Below are 17,167 nucleotides of genomic sequence, written 5' to 3' on the forward strand. Positions count from 1 at the left end.
GCCCTGTTTCACCTTATTCACTTGGGGGAACCACCTCTTACACAACAAGAATGGCCCTGTGGGGCAAGTGGTGCTGTTTGTTCACAATTTCAGCCTGTGCACATCTGCGTAAGTACTCTATGGAGAAGTCCAGTCTGTCATTTCGACCATCAGGAGGAGTCCACACAGATCTACCTGCACATCTACTAATGTGATATATATCATCATGTGCCAGCAATGCCCCTCTGCCATGTACATTGGCCAAACCGGACAGTCTCTATGTAAAAGAATAAATGGACACAAATCATAGAATCATAAAATCATAGAATATCAGGGTTGGAAGGGACCCCAGAGGGTCATCTAGTCCAACCCCCTGCTCGAAGCAGGACCAATTCCCAGTTAAATCATCCCAGCCAGGGCTTTGTCAAGCCTGAACTTAAAAACCTCTAAGGAAGGAGATTCTACCACCTCCCTAGGTAACGCATTCCAGTGTTTCACCACCCTCTTAGTGAAAACATTTTTCCTAATATCCAATCTAAACCTCCCCCACTGCAACTTGAGACCATTACTCCTCGTTCTATCATCTGCTACCATTGAGAACAGTCTAGAGCCATCCTCTTTGGAACCCCCTTTCAGGTAGTTGAAAGCAGCTATCAAATCCCCCCTCATTCTTCTCTTCTGCAGGCTAAACAATCCCAGCTCCCTCAGCCTCTCCTCATAAGTCATGTGTTCCAGTCCCCTAATCATTTTTGTTGCCCTTCGCTGGACTCTCTCCAATTTATCCACATCCTTCTTGAAGTGTGGGGCCCAAAACTGGACACAGTACTCCAGATGAGGCCTCACCAATGTCGAATAGAGGGGAAGGATCACGTCCCTCGATCTGCTTGCTATGCCCCTATTTATACATCCCAAAATGCCATTGGCCTTCTTGGCAACAAGGGCACACTGCTGACTCATATCCAACTTCTCATCCACTGTCACCCCTAGGTCCTTTTCCGCAGAACTGCTGCCTAGCCATTCGGTCCCTAGTCTGTAGCTGTGCATTTGGTTCTTCCGTCCTAAGTGCAGGACCCTGCACTTATCCTTATTGAACCTCATCAGATTTCTTTTGGCCCAATCCTCCAATTTGTCTAGGTCCTTCTGTATCCTATCCCTCCCCTCCAGCGTATCTACCACTCCTCCCAGTTTAGTATCATCCGCAAATTTGCTGAGAGTGCAATCCACACCATCCTCCAGATCATTTATGAAGATATTGAACAAAACCGGCCCCAGGACCGACCCTTGGGGCACTCCACTTGATACCGGCTGCCAACTAGACATGGAGCCATTGATCACTACCCTTTGAGCCCGACAATCTAGCCAGCTTTCTACCCACCTTATAGTGCATTCATCCAGCCCATACTTCCTTAACTTGCTGACAAGAATACTGTGGGAGACCGTGTCAAAAGCTTTGCTAAAGTCAAGAAACAATACATCCACTGCTTTTCCTTCATCCACAGAACCAGTAATCTCATCATCAAATCAGACATCAGGAATGGTAACATACAAAAGCCAGTAGGAGACTACTTCAATCTCCCTGGATATTCAATAACAGATTTAAAAGTAGCCATCCTTCAACAGAAAACTTCAAAAACAGACTTCAAAGAGAAACTGCAGAGATACAATTAATTTGCAAACTTAACACCATTAATTTGGGTTTGAATAAGGACTGGGAGTGGCTGGCTCACTACAAAAGCAATTTTCCCTCTCTTGGTATTGACACCTCCTCATCAATTATTGGGAGTGGACCACATCCACCCTGACTGAATCGGCCTTGTCAGCACTGGTTCTCCACTTGTAAGGTAACTCCCTTCTCTTCATATACCAGTATATTTATGCCCATATCTGTAATTTTCACTCCATGCATCTGAAGAAGTGGAGTTTTTTACCCACAAAAGCTTAAGCCCAAATAAATCTGTTAGTCTTTAAGGTGCCACCGGACTCCTCGTTGTTTTTGTGGATACAGACTAACACGGCTACCCCTCTGATACTTTGTACTGAAAGAGTACTTATCAATGGTTTGTTGTTAAACTCCCATGGAGTCAGTCCTGAATCTGGTTCTATTCAATATTTTCATTAATGACTCGGATAATGGAATGGAGCGTTTGCTTCTAAAATCTGCAGATGACACCAACTTGGGAAGGGTTGCAAGCACTTTGGAGGACAAAACTAGACTTCAAAACAACCTTGATAAACAGGAGAATTGTCCTGAAATCAAAAAGATGAAATTCAATAAAGACAAGTTTAAAGTACTTCACTTGGGAAGTAAAAATCAAATGCACAAGTACAAAATGGGGAATAACTGGCTCGGTGGTGGGACTGCTTGAAAGGCATCTGGGGTTAGAATGGCTCACAAACTGAATATGAGTAAGCAATGTGATGCAGTTGTGTAAAAAGCTAATATCATTCTGGGGTGTGTTAACAGGTGCGTCATATCTAAGATGGGGAAGACAGAAGTGAAAGTAAGCCGGTACGCTGTACCAGACCGGCTTCCCCAGGCCATTGATTTAAATGGCCTGGGGCTCCCAGCAGTGGCCGGAGCCCCAGGCCCTTTAAATTGCAGCCAGAGCCCCTCTGCCAGAGACCCGGGGTAGCGGAGGCAGCCAGGAGCCCCGAGGCTAGGACGGCGATTTAAAGGGCCCAGGGCTCCACTGCACTAATGGGAGCAGTGAGCCCCAGCCCTTTAAATCACCGCCGGAGCCCCGGGCTGCTGCCGCTACCCCAGGGCTCAGGTGGCGATTTCAAGGGCCTGGGGCTCCGGCTGCTGCGGGGAGCCCTGGGCCCTTTAAATCACTGCTGGAGCCTCACTGCCGGAGACCTGAGATGGCGGCGGCAGCTGGGGGCTCCGGTGGCAATTTAAAGGGCCTGGGCCTCCGCTGTAGTAGCTGGGGCCAGAGCCTTGGGCCCTTTAAATTGAACCCAAAACTTGGGGCTCCCAGCCACCTCTGCAGCTGGTAGCTCCAGCGGTGATTTAAAGGGCCCGGGACTCCCAGCTACCACAGCTGGAGTCCCAGGCCCTTTAAATCTCTATTTAAAGGGCATGGGCATTTAAAGGTCCTACCTATTCTGGTTGAGGCCATGCCCCCCAGCTCAGGACTCCGGCGTACTGGTAAATCCTTTAAGTTACTTTCACCCCTGATGGGACGTAATTGTCCTGCTGTAGTCAGCCCTGATGAGGCCTCAGAAGGAGTACCATGTTCAGTTCTAGGTGCCACACTTTAGGAAAGATGTTTACAAATTGGAGAGAGCCCGAAGAAGAGCAACAAAAGTGATAAAAGGTTAAGAATACCTGACCTGTGAGGAAAGGTTTAAAAAACTGGCCATGTTTAGTCTTGAGAAAAGACTGCGTGGGGAACTGATAACATTCTCCAGATATGTTAAGGGATTGGGCTGACGGTAGGGCAAGTAGTAGTAGACTAACTCTGCAACAAAGGAGATTTAGGTTAGATATTTGGAAAAGCTTTCTAACTATAAAGGTAGTTAAACTCTGGAATAGGCTTCCAAGGGAGGTTATAGAATCCCTATCATTGGAGATTTTTAGGAACAGGTTAGACAAACACATGTCAGTGGTGATCTAGGTTTACCTGATCAGTTCTCAGCATAGGGGCCTGCACTTCATGACCTCTTGAGGTCCCTTCCAGCCCTACATTTCATGATGTTATGATTCCTAATCTGTTATTTCTGAAGTACTAGGATTAAATTCTGGAACAGTTTATAAATGAAATAGATTTGATAGTCCAGCTTCCAAATATACTGTATTTTTAATTACAGATAGTCCCGTGCACTGCAAAAGTCAGCATGATTGGAAACCTTTGCTGAGAGAGGACTTAAGCCAATGCTAGAATAGTCAGGCATGGGCAGCACCTTGGGTGTAGGGTGTCTTTGCAGGACAGAAGCTAAGTGTGGAATGTCAGGCAGTTTTGTAGGTCACATAGCACAAAAAAATCATCCTCAAATGAAAATTGTTGCAAATGTCTTGTTTTATAAACACCTACTTCAAAACGAATGCACCAAAAACTGTAGCAATGGAGTAATGTTATTTCAGATCATTTGGGATTTAATGTGGATTTAAACCATTGGATTTAATATACAGCTGTTTTGTGAGTTCATAAAGTGGCAGCATTTTTCCAGAGCTGCATTTGCCGAGGAATAAAGTAAACTTAATATCTTAAGCACAAATGTGAAAGATTGTAAAGCAGTAAAATATTATTGACAGCAAGAGCCCATGTACAAATGAAAGATTTGTGACATTCCTAATTAGCTATGAAATATAATGTGCTCAGCTAGATCTTCTGAGGGGTGTACTGTCCCTGTTTTGTCAAAGAGCCAATATTTGGCAACTACTAAGTCCTGAGGGTCTTCATCATGGTTCCTGATTTCTGTCAGCTGGAGAGCTGTTCATTCAAAGTGTTGTCAACTGCAAGGTCTTACAGGTGTTAGCTGCTCTGCAGGTGTGCACCATGGTCCAGGCAGAATGGAGTACATGTCTGCAGCAAAGGAGGCTCCTGGAACCTGGAGATAGCTTCCCCATCTCCTCATCACCAATGTTGCTTGCCCCAAATTCTGTTTATCATCTTACAGATACTTCTGGGATGGATTCTCCAGTTCTGCACTGAAGCCCGTGGAGTGACACTGATTCCAATCTACTGTAATAGAGCAGAGAACCATACTCAGCATCTTTACCATACACTTAAGGTCAGATCCTCAGCTACTGTAAATCACATTAGCTTCAGCAACATCCATGGAGCTGGGCAACGTACACCAAGTAGGGATTTGGTCCTTAACTGGCTTTATTCACAAGGTTTTATTTGGCATCTTCCTGGCCTGATTGTCTGCCCCTTTCTGGTGTAAATCAGGAGTGTTCATTGAAGCCCATTGAGGTACACTGGTGTCAGGAGCCAAGCATATTGAAATTTCTTGGCCCACCTGCAGAGAAATGGAAAACATCACTCTGCTTCTAGCTTTTCCAACCTGATAGCCATGCTGCAATGATTTGTCACTCTGAGTCTCCTGTCTGGTCTGGGGTTTGACAGTATATATTTGTGTTCAGAGGAGCTAGAATGCTTTTTGGATGCTCTGTGTCTGCAGTACATGACACTGCATTAGAGCACGGAGGTAAAGAGGGAGGCAGTTTTGAATAATTATCTAAAAGTAATTGAAAAAATCAGAGCCCCAGCTGGTGTGAACCAGCCAGAGCTCCAGGAGAGTGAGTGGGCCAGAGCCCTAGCTGGTGTGAATTGGCCATAGCTCCTGGGAAGTCAGCAGGCCAGATCCCCAATTGGTGTAGCTTCAGTGAAGCCATGCAGCTTGATACCAGCTGAGGATCTGACCCAGTGTATCCTAGAAACCCTAGACAGGCACTACCAGAAAACAGGGCAGGGGGAAGTTTAAATCTAGGACCCAGTTGTGGTCGCTAATTGACTCAGACATATTTTGTTAATGCTCCAGCAACACTGCACAGCTTCCCTGACCTATTCAGACACCTTCAGAGTCCTATGAAGGCCATCAATCTGTCAGTGGCTGTCATGGGGACCTCTACTCATTGCCCAGTGGTGCCTCCTCCTGGCCACTCTGGGGATTCGCTCTTTCAGCCTGACACCCTCTTCTTGCGGTTGCTTGACTCATCGTCTCGCTCTCTCACTCTGCTGCCCCTCTGTTTGTGTGTCCTTGACTCCTATCTCAAGGCAAGGTAAAGCAACCAGTCAGGAGGGACAGGGAGAATTGGGGGGACGGTATAAGAAGCACTAAGAGGGCAAAGAAATTCCTGTCCCTGACCATAGCACAACCCACTCCTTACCCCTTCCATGGGATACAAAAGAGGTGGGACAAAGCCCCCAGCCTCACGACCCCTCAAAATGGACCATGACCATAAATTGTAAGAGGTGGGACCAAGGGTGTGTACTGCAGGTATAATTATGCCTGCTAAGGAGTGGGTGAACGAAGCACTGGGAACAGGCTCTGTAGCATCAGACCTATGGATATGTTTGCTCGAAACTAACCCCAATAAACATTGCATTGTTTGCACTTCAGACTTCTGGCCTTCTGCTTTCTGTCTGCGTGACAAGAACCAGGGAAGGGGGTGAAGGGAGAGCCCTCTAGCAGACACAACATTGTTAAACTGGATCATGCAGTCAAGGACACACAAACAACCCTAACTCTGCTCTCAATCTGCTACTGTCCTTCCAACCCCTTTGCATTTTGTATATATGATGGAAATATTTTCATTAAGGACTCTGGGGTTTGATTCAAGGCCCACTGAAGTCAACTGAAAGACTTGCAGAAAGACTTGCAGTTACCTTTAACTAGAGCTGGGTGAAGAATATGTGTTTCAGTTTGGCCAGCAAACCAAAAGAAGTCAGAAAAAATATTTCATTTCCAAAAATGTTCAGAAATTGTCAAACAATTGGAAAAGTCCATTTTGGGTCATACAAACTGTTTCATTCCAGTCAGCTCCAGAAAACATAGGTACGTGCGTGTGTGAGGTGTCTCCCACACTTTATAACCTTTAGCCAGTGTCAGGGTACTGGCCTGCGTTGTGGGAGACCCACTTCTGAATCCCAGCACTGCAGCAGGGACTTGAATGAAGATCTCCCCCATCCCAGGTGAGCGGACTATAGGTTATGCTACGATTGGCTTCTGTCAATCTTACCTATTGAAGCTGTTCCACTTTGTACAAATACTTAAATATTCATTGGACCAAACAATGGTTGACACTGTCACTGGTTGAACTTCAAGGCGCAAGAAGCCTCTCTGACTCAGTGCAGTCAAAAGAAGCACAGAGGGGCTCTAATGTTTGAACCTATTCTCAAACTCACCCTCAACACTGCCAAAAAGGCTAAGGGCTTGTTTATAAGGAGAGACAGTGCACTGTGGAACTTTTAGTGTGCAGTAGCAGGGGCCACATGGCCAGTTAGCAGGTGGCAGGCGGGTAAGCAGACTTACATTCCACCTTGCCACATACTAACTCTCCGCATAGGCAAGCCTTAAAAGTGACATTTTCTAAAGTATACACTGTTGGCTTAAATCTGCTCCCATTGACGTCAATGGCAAATGACCAGTAACACCAACGGGAGCAGAGTCTGGCCAGTGCTGAGTGCTTCTGAACATCCCAGCCTAATGCAAAAAGGAAAAACATTTTCTACTGCCATATATTTATCTCTTGGAGATTTAATTACTAGTAAAGCAAAATGAATAATTCATAACGATGAATTTCTCCACTATTTTTACAATATTTAACCAGTTCTAAGTCAAAGACAAATACCAGGAAAAAAATAAAATCTATCGGAGGGGAAGGAAGTCATCAGGCTTATTTCATCATTTTTATTGAGTGCAATTTTCTCTTTAGTACAATATTCTCTGAAAGTTACCGTTACAAACTCTGACAATTTAAACACAATCAACGAATCGGGAAAAAAAATTACAATGGGGCAAAATCTTGTACAGACATCTCATTGACTATGTACAGGACAGGGCATCTGCTGGCCGGCACAGTGCATGCTGCTGAGACGAGGGCTCTCATTGCCTCTGCTCATCAGGACAGAGCAAAGCCTTGGCACGAGAGCCTGACTTTGCGGTGGAGAGGTCAGCATTCATCCTGCAGTCATGGTGGCAGGGTGCTTTGCCAGAGGAAATGGAGGTCGGCAGTATGGTGATGAGCATTACTGTCCTGTCTCCATTTCCTTGTGAGATGAACTACTGATGTATTCCCCCTAAAAGAGAAAAGGGGGAAAACAAAATAAGAAAAATGAGTTCATTTTAATGCAAAAAACCATCATCCCAATTCTTCACATAACTTGTGCTTTGGCAGCATAGGAGAGAGCAGCAAAGCACAGCTAAGACATGGCATACCCTACCTTAACTGGGTATATTGTTGGCACTAGAAGATACAATTCTGTAGGCTACAGTGATCTACAGAAGGCTCCCTGGGCTTCAGGCTTTAACATCACATATAGCACCATGCAGCTGTTTAGTGAAAATGTGTGTTGACTCCTTTGGATTAAGTATCCTGGTAAATTCCAACCAGTCTGCATGATCATGTCACAGAATTCTTTGATTATTCCTGACATTTGTCGATAGTCATCACGACAGCTAGTCAGGCATTTCCTGCTGATAAAAGATTTCAGCAAGAATTGAAATTGTCTGTAGCAAAAATGTTGATTGTGTGAAAAATGTTCAATTTGCCATTGTAAAAATTGGAATAAAATAGTTCCTTTCAAGATGATTGGATTTGGATCAAAACATTTCAGTTAGCTGAACGTGTCAGCCTGAGCTACTGCAGTCCCTCATTGGTGTTGTAATTTGGGTGCCCACTGACCTTATTCTACCCAATGGGCTGTGCTTCCTGGCTGGAGTACATCTCCCAAGATGCACCACAGTCTTCACGCTGGCTGATCTGCACACTGATTCAGGGATGTCTCACTATCATGAGGCATCATGGAAAATGTAATCTAGTCAGCAGTCTAGCCCATAAGGAAGACTAAGGACATGAAGCACGATCACTCCCATGAAGCACTGCGGTGGCTCAGGGGGACACAAGTTATCAAAATTCCTGTGGTTTTTATCAAAAACAGAAAACCCAGGGGGGGAAATGTAGAAACCCCCCTATTCTTTTTCCCCCCAAAATAATACATTTGTTTTCCGCACTATTTTTCACATAGGAAACTCCCATGTTTGAATGAGTTCTAGTGAAGCATCAGTCACATTTATGGTAAAAGAAAGTCCTGGTCCCAAAGAGCTCTGACAGCCCAGTAGACATGATGAAATAGGTGGATGAGACAAAGAAACAAGCAGGGAGGCAGAATGGGGAGACAGTAAAAAGTGGAGGTCATAAGTAATTCGTAAGTGTAATAGGTAGAAGCAGAAGTCACAGGAACTGCAGCTCACCAGCTGCCTAGCCATTCTCCAGTGGCAGTTTTCTGTAACCATCACAGCACAGGGGAATTTTAGGGTGGAGCTTGGATAAAATGGTGACTTTGTGGATTTTGATGGGGAGTTTTTCCCTGTGTATGTAAGAGTGACCCAGGAAAAAGTGTGGAGATGCTTGTGGGGAAAGCTGACAAGCAGGTAATGCAGGTGGAGCAAAGGCCAGAGTCAATCTTGGGGTAAGATAATAGAATGAGGAGATAGGGTGGGGGCTGGACAGCCAAAGACTTCAAATTGTACAATCATAGAAATGTAGGGTTGGAACGGACCTCGCGAGATCATCTAATCTATCCCCCATGTGCTGAGGCAGGCTTAAGTATACCTAGGCCATTCCTGACAGCTAACCTGTTCTTGAAAACTTCCAGTGACAGAGATTCCGCAACCTCCTGAGGTAACCTGTTCCAACGCTTAACTAGCCTTATGGTTAGAAAGTTCTTCCTAATCTCTAACCTAACTCTCCCTTGCTGCACATTAAGCCTGTTACTTCTTGTCCTTCCCTCTGTGGACATGGAGAGCAACTGATCACCATCCTCTTTACAACAACCTTTCACATATTTGAAGACTGTTATCAGGTTCCTCCTCAGCCTTATCTTTTCTCAACTAAACATCCCCAGTTCTTTCAACCTTTCCTCATACGTCATTGTTTTCTAACGCTCATAATTTTTGTTGCTCTCCTCTGGACTCTCTCTGATTTCTTCACGTCTTTCGTAGACTGCGGCATCCCAAACTGAGCACAACACTTTACCTGAAGCCTCCCCAGTTGCTTTTGTTGCAGTGGCTGCACATTATTGGCTCGTGTCCAATTTGTGATCCACTATTGTCCTGAGATCCTTTTTGGCACTACTGCTGCCGAGCCAGTTATTGCCCATTTTTTAGTTGTGCATTTGATTTTTCCTTCCTAAATGCAATACTTTGCACGTGTCTTTACTGAATTTCATCTTACTGATTTCAAACCAATTCTCCAGTTTATCAAGATCAAGAGCTTGCAACTCCTCCAAGTTTGGTGTCATCCACAAATTTTATAAATATACTCTCCTCTCCACTCCAGCAGCCAAGTCGTTAATGAAAATAGGTCCGGAACTGACCCCTGCCGGACCCCACTAGATATGTCCTCCCAATTTGGTCCTAGATGTTCATACTTCTATAGCAAAAAGGAAAGGGTTTAACGGAAACAACCCTTTACCTCCTTTCCCCACATTAGGAAATCTTGCAGCAGGACTTTTTCTGTTACTATTCTTTAGATACTTCCTTTTCTTTCCATAGAAGCAATACAGCTTTGCCTGAATTCTCCTTCCCTTCCCCTCTGGTTTTATGCTAGGCTGGGGTAATTACCCCTGGCCTTCCCATCTGTGCTTGAGATTAGCTTCAGCTCTTGGCTGTGTTAGCTGAAATCTGTGCCCCAGGCAGTGGAGTTAGTAACAGGAGAATTGACACCTCTACTGCTCTAATGCCAGCATGAGCCATAACTTTAATAAAACAGGGTTTGCTTAATGCTGCACTGGTAATAACCTCTGCCCAAACGCTGCCTCTTTTCCCTCTGCCTTTCTTGCCCACTGCATGGCTCAATCACTGTGTATTCTGGCCTAAGAACCAAGCTCCTTCTCCCGACTCCTTTACAGACCCCTGCTGAGGCTTCCAGCTCTAAATAAGAAATACTGTCAGCACAGCCAAGCCAGGCTTTTCTCAATGGGCAACTTAACTGTCAGGTGTTTGGGGGGCTAGAGGTGCATTTGCCATGAGCGTAACAGATAACCAGATTCTGGTTCTCCCCCGTTTTGAAGTTCAGGGGTGTTTGGATCTAGGCTTTTGCTCTGGACCCATCGCTGTTAGGATTAAGCAGTCATGGCAGAAGCACTGGACAAACAGCCAGCACCCACCAAACAATACAGAAACAAGACACTGCAAGGACAGGACACATTGCCGTTGGGGTTAATGGCCTCTCTGGTCTTGACTTCACTGCAACAGAAAGATGTGTTTGTAACCTCAGGGTAACTAAGGTGCATGAGCTATGCTGAGGTAAACCACACTGAAGGCCAGACACTTTAGTTCTACCATGGGGTAAACTCACCAAGATCAACTCCTGGAGGGGGGATAGGACTGTTTACCTGGCCATTTACCTCATCATAAAACTAAAGTGCCTGTTGTCTACTAAGTTTTTACTGGTAGTTGCCCTGAAGTAAAAAGAGTCACCTTATTAAGCAGTGAAGACAAGGCCTCTGTCCTGGCTGTAGCAAGGAGTTAAATGCAGAGCATAGGCCTGAGACTGAGCTGAAGATACTTGTGCTATAGAGAGCTCAAGTTCCAGAGAAAGCTCCTCCTAAGGGGCACAGAACTACAAATCCTATACAGGTTTCTGCTCTGTAAGAAGTCCCTACAATCGGTCACCAGTTAGGACAGAACCACGACTTCTATCGCCAACAGCATAAGCCTCTACCACTTGAGCTAGAGGAACAGCTCTGCTAGCTTGTAGCAAAAGGCACTTATCTTCTAAGTGGGCCAGTCAGTAAAGGGAGAGATGATCCCCACACACCTAGCCAGCATGGGGCATGTAGAAAACCCAACATGGCAGCAGGACTGTACCTCACCCATCCCTTGCCTCCTGCAGGCGTGTTCTAAGTGGGAGGCGGATCATGTACTTAAGAGGAGAAAAAAATTCCGGGGCAGGTTATTTTGAAAAAAAATAGAGGAAGTTGGACACCACTTTCGAATGAAAGACCAAGTCCTAGCGGGATCCTTTCATGGGCAGAGGTTGAGTTAGATGGTCAAAGTTGCATGGTAACTTCATTTCTCAATCGGTCTGCAGTTCATCACATGACACTCGCTTCTCAGACATAGGACACTTTTGAATGCTGAAAACTAAACACATACCCTGGGCATTTCAAAGGAGCTAGGTGTTCAGTTCTCACTGAAAGTCACTGTGATTTGGGTGCATGGCTCCTGACCAGGTCTTTGGAAGCATCAGTCATCAAGCATGGCTCCCCTTATCCAGAACTGCTAATTTGAACGAGGCAAAAACTAGCTGTGATGACTGCTCAGATCCACCATCCACTGCTAGGCTTTCTCCCTGATGGGCCAGCTCTGCCCAGAAAGCCAGGTTGCAAGAGGTAAGTGGGTGGGCACAGGGGGTAGAGAGAGTGCCATGGGCAGTAAGTGGAGTTGTGGGGATCATGCTGAGGGATCTAGTCATGGATTTGCTTGGCATGGCCATGGATAACACCCTTGGGATCAGAATTCTGTGTCCATTTTAATTGATCTCTGGCTATAGTCTCTTGAAGAAAAAGAATCTGTACTGGACAATTGTGACTACCTAGAGTGGACTCTGGGCTTAGCTCCAAAGAGGAAAAGAAACAGGGTGGGATTTCTGTGCCCACCTGGAAGAAACACTTGGTACAACTTCCAGGACTGGGAGGAGAGGAAGCTGAATAGGATTCCGGGGCCCACATTTATTGGAAACTGGGCATAGGCCTTGGGATAAGAACCTGAGCTAGACTGTTGAGCAGATTAAGTATGGATTCCAGGTACAGAGGGAGACAACCCCAAAATGGACTCCAGCCCGCAACCCCCTTTCCCCCCACAATGGCTCACATTTGCACCCCTAAGGAGAATGGGCAGCTAAATGAGACTTCTGTGCTCACCACAGAGACTGGCTCTTTTCAAGTGAAAAATGGCATTTTTCTTGAAACAGACTAGGAGGATTCCAGCAAAAAAGAGAGCAGCACTGGGAGCACCTCCTACTCACACTGTAACCCAGAAATGCAGCATGGAAGCGAAATCCCATTATTTAGTCACTTCAGGGGGGAAAAGAAGCTTTTAATATCCAATTGCACCTTGGAAACATAAAGCCGCCACATTAAATAACAAAGCAATTGACCGCTGAGTAGCCTTGTTTGGCTACTGATAACTGGGGGCCACCAACGTAATTATACTAGGGCTTCTGTACTACTGTCCTAATTTACTGATGCTTTTAAAAATAATTCCAGCTGTGTCCAACATTTTACTCCTATTAAAATTCATCATCGTACTGAATAAAAATCATTTTAGGCCACCTAGGTAGTAGTGAAACTTTTATTTAGTAATGTAGAGTTCAGCAGAAAAAAGGGGAGGAAGCAGAGGTGAGAAAAGAAGAGTGGGGAGAGAGAAACTGAGATTATCTCAGAAGGTAATTTATATGGAAGAAAATATATATCTGTGTATTTCTTACCACCAGGGTCCATTTTCAAAATCATGCTCAGATGTTAGGCCTCACGGCTCACATTAACATTAATTGGAGTAGAAATTCTAAATTGCTGAAGAACGCTGCAACTGGAAATGCATCCCAGTTATGTTTTACAAAAGGCATTAGATGCCAAATATATCAGATGATATTTAAAATGTCACTTAACTGGCCAGGTCTCTTGGGGTCAGAATCTCTGTTGGGGTAAATCAGCATGGTTGCCTTGAAGTCAGTGTGGTGACAGTGATATACCGCAGCTCCAGATTTGGCCACATAAGATTAAACAATACACGTAAAAAACAGACAGCTCTTCAAGGAGAGGAAGGATGCTCTTGTGGTTTAAGGCATTGGAGAGCTGTCTTTTATTCTCAGCCCTGCCACACACTGTGTGTGGCCTTTGGCAAATTATTTAGGTTTGGATCCTCAAAGGTATGTTGGCTCCTTGAGGATCTGGGTCTTAATGTTTCCATCCCCCATTTGGAAAATGAGCATAACAATACTGCCTTTGCCTGCCTTGTTTGTTCACACTGCAGGTGTTACAAGGCAGAGAGGGTCCCCCATTATGTGTCAGTATAATAACCTAGCAGAATGAGAGAGAGAAAATAAAGCACAGATGACAGATGTTAGTCATGCCGCTTAAAGAACTACTAGAAAGTGCTGAGAAGTTATGTTGAGGAGTATGGTGAAAGCACCAGTATAGACTATAATAACGAGGCTTTGATCTCAGCCCATAAGCATTACTATAATATAAATAGTAATAACTAGGATACACTCATGAGGAAGAAGAGGCACTATACAAGGCAAAGCGCTATTGATATTGATAAAGACAAGCTAGATGAGGTCATATCTTTTATTGAACCAATTTCTCTTGATGGAACAGACAAGCTTTTGAGTGTCACCAAGCTTGTAGAAAGTTTGTCCTTTCCACCAACAGAAGTTGGTCACATAAAAGACATTACCTCACCCACCTTGTCTCTCTGGAACTAGCATGGCTACAACAACACTGCAAACAACATTCATATTAGTATCAGTTGTATAATAATGCATCATTCATTATTTTGGAAGAATACTGCGTTCTCCCTTTTAAGGGCCATAAAAACTGGGTCACTTTGCAGAATTATAAATTATATAGTGACACTTCACAGCTGCATGAAACGCATTTGATCAAGTATATAACCAGTAAAAAGAAAAGATGTCTATTATTCCTGCAAGAGTTATAGGGGAAGAATGAATAGGAAACACAGGCAGCGCAGAAACAAGCAGGAGTGTATATCCGGGAAGAAACATGGAAGAACAAAGAAAGGGAGCCCCAGTTTGTGATGAGAGAAGTGAGGGGAGAAAGAGGGCAAAGCAATCGCTGTTTCTTTAACTGTTCCCACAAACTGTCCCTGGGGATCAGCCCTTACAAATGCCATCTCCCTGGGGAATCCCAATTGTCAATGAAGTGCAGTTTCACACTTAAGAGGGAGGATAATTTGACAGCCACAATTAAAGCAAATGGCGTTTTGATTCCCTGAAGGGAGGCCATCCAGTAGTTAAGAGTTAAAACATGTTTTCTCTGTGTTAACACTGCTCCCCTGCCAGGTGTGTGAGATAGAAAGCTTGTTAATTTCCATAGGCATTAAAGAGAAAGAGCAAGTGGGAAGCCTGCACAAAGTATAAGGAGTCAATGAGGTGGAAGGAAGACAGGCAAAAGGGAAATAGCTTGTAAGGATTCAGTCTGCTGTTTCCACTGGCTTGGCTATAGCAGGACCCTGAACCTGGGTGGTGCTGGACATCCAGGGAGACACATTCATTTTCATTAGGATGTTCAGCAGTTCTTCCTACATACCTATACACTCCTTCGGCTAATCCAGACCACTCCAAGAGGCAGGATAAGACTAAAGCCTGCTAATATACATAGGCTTCCAAATCACGCTTCTTTGGACTAGGCAAATCTCATTTAACACCTCCGCAAAGGTGAGCCCCTTACAGACATTTCCTGGCTGTACAATGTGAAAATCCTGCTTAGTATCCACGTACATGTGCTGAGCTGCCCTGGAATCAATAATAAATGTCATACTTTGCATCGGTATAGGGCATTGCACCTGAGGATCTCAAAGTGCTTTACAGACACAAACAAATTCAGTCTTGCAACACCCCTGTGAGATAGGAGAGTATTACATTCCCTGTCCTGAGGCTGGGGAAATTGGGCTGGAGGCAGGTGATGTGACTTGCCCAAAGTCACACAGGATATCCATCACAGAGCTGGGAAAAGGCAGCAAAGCGATATATTTCATGAATGCAGGTAGTCATGTTCCCTCTTTTCTGTCTCATCTGAAAGGTGGCACCACCAGAAGACCAATGCCTCTTTACCCCAACCATTGGGCTGAGGAATTGTTTAGTTTCAACCTTGGTTGTGGCTCCTTCCATTCTCCTTTTGGGGTCAGTGGCCTTGGAGGACCTGGATGGAAGAGTCTTCCCTAGCTCTTGTGCAGGAAACATAAGGTGGGAGAAGCCCCCTTATATCCCTTCCCCACCCAGGCAATCCAGTCCTTCAGTGTTGTGTCCCATTTTGTCCCATTTGGGTTTTCCTACTCGTTAATATAAAATAAGTAATAAACAGATAAGTAACCAAATAAGAGACCAGTGCTCTGTGCACTGAATAAAATCCAACCCAATCAAGAAATTACAGTAGGAGAAATTGTGTATTTAATGATCAACTCTTTGACAGCAGGAGCTGGGCTCTCCCGACTCTTCAAACTAATGCAATCTCTGGGCTGCAGAGGGGAAATCAGGATTAAGTGATTCTGAAATCCAAAGTGTATTGGTTGGGCTCACTTCTAAATTGTCCAGGGGAGGGACCCAGGAATCCTGTGAAAATGTTTTAGCAAATTGATGAATGGGGAAAGAACTGACTTGTGCAGATTGCAAGCCCACATGTCTGTGGTAGGCTCAAGAGAGTTCCAGTCTGCTTTTCACATATACTCCCCAGGCATCTTGCTCCTCAAATATAATACTTGGCATGGTCTGTATTTCATGCTGTCAGTCCCAGTCAGTACTAATTAGCATTGATAATTGCACTGATGTTAAGCATCATTTTCATGCCCTCTCTCCCCACCTTCAAAACAAGGGTTCAATTGCCTAATCAGACCCTTGAGGATAATCATCAAGATGGAGGAACAAATTCATCCTTCGTGTAACTGGATTGACTTCAGTGAAGTTACTCCAGGGATGAAAATGCCCTAAAGAAAGCAAAGATTGTGGACAAGTGTGTGTGAGAGAAAGACAACTGAAAGGGAGACAGAAGAGAATGGAAAGTTACGGTGATGAAAGGTAGTGTGCCCTTATCGATAATGTACAGTATTAGGAGTCAGGAGACCTGGCTTTTGTTCCCACCTCTGCCACAGAGCTGCTGTGTGTCCCTGTGCATGGCACGTTGCCTGTTTGTGCTACTGTCTTCTCTCCCATCAGCTGTCTGTAAATCCTTCAGGGCAGGTGGGGACTTGTCCTTCACTACGTGCTCATACAGCACGTTGCACAGTGGAGCATCAGTCTCAGGTCTGGCCATTAGGCACTGCTGTAATGCTGATAATAATACAGAGACATCAGAACCAGACAGAAGGAAGAACACGAAGAAGGTACCGGGTGAGAGAGAGGAAGGGGAGGCAAACAAAGAACTCCTTTTATGTGGCAATGGGCAAATAGCAAAGTAGGAGACCTAGCAAATGCAATACCTTTGATGGGGTTAAAGCCAGTAGAGATGGAATTCCTTTGAGCCTGCTATTCTGCTACTGGACTTTAACCATCATATGAAAGGAGTTGGATATCTTGGTATCAGAGTGAAATTCCGTGTCCTAAGCTAGTCAGCACTGGTTAAATCTAAGCTGTTCTATCAAAGAGCCAAGGAACTACTCTGACCTGAGCGGGGAATGAAATTCAGCCAGTATGCTCATTCAATCATGGCTCTGCAGCCATTAAACTATTAAGTGACACTCTGCATAGTAAAGCATTATAGTATTTTTCCTGGGATAA

General features: G+C 44.8%; 1 protein-coding gene across 9 annotated transcripts in view; it reads right to left on the reverse strand.

Moving 5' to 3' along the window:
- Window positions 1-7,315: 7,315 nt before the first annotated feature.
- The window catches only part of EPHB1 (EPH receptor B1), a 342,330-nt gene continuing 332,478 nt past the window's right edge, over window positions 7,316-17,167 (reverse strand). For 4 of the 9 annotated variants that reach the window (XR_012160842.1, XR_012160837.1, XR_012160843.1 and 1 more), the window contains exon 17: window positions 7,639-7,727. Coding sequence is in view for 2 of the 9 variants with exons in the window: in XM_073360347.2 (XP_073216448.1) it covers window positions 7,619-7,727 (109 nt within the window). In the remaining 7 variants the exon portion in view is untranslated. Of the gene's footprint in view, window positions 7,728-17,167 lie in introns of all 9 variants that reach the window. The other 5 variants (XM_073360347.2, XM_073360346.2, XR_012160839.1 and 2 more) reach the window with 3 other exon arrangements.

The sequence above is a fragment of the Lepidochelys kempii genome, chromosome 9, assembly GCF_965140285.1.
Source record: "Lepidochelys kempii isolate rLepKem1 chromosome 9, rLepKem1.hap1, whole genome shotgun sequence".
In the NCBI taxonomy this organism is placed as follows: domain Eukaryota; kingdom Metazoa; phylum Chordata; order Testudines; family Cheloniidae; genus Lepidochelys; species Lepidochelys kempii.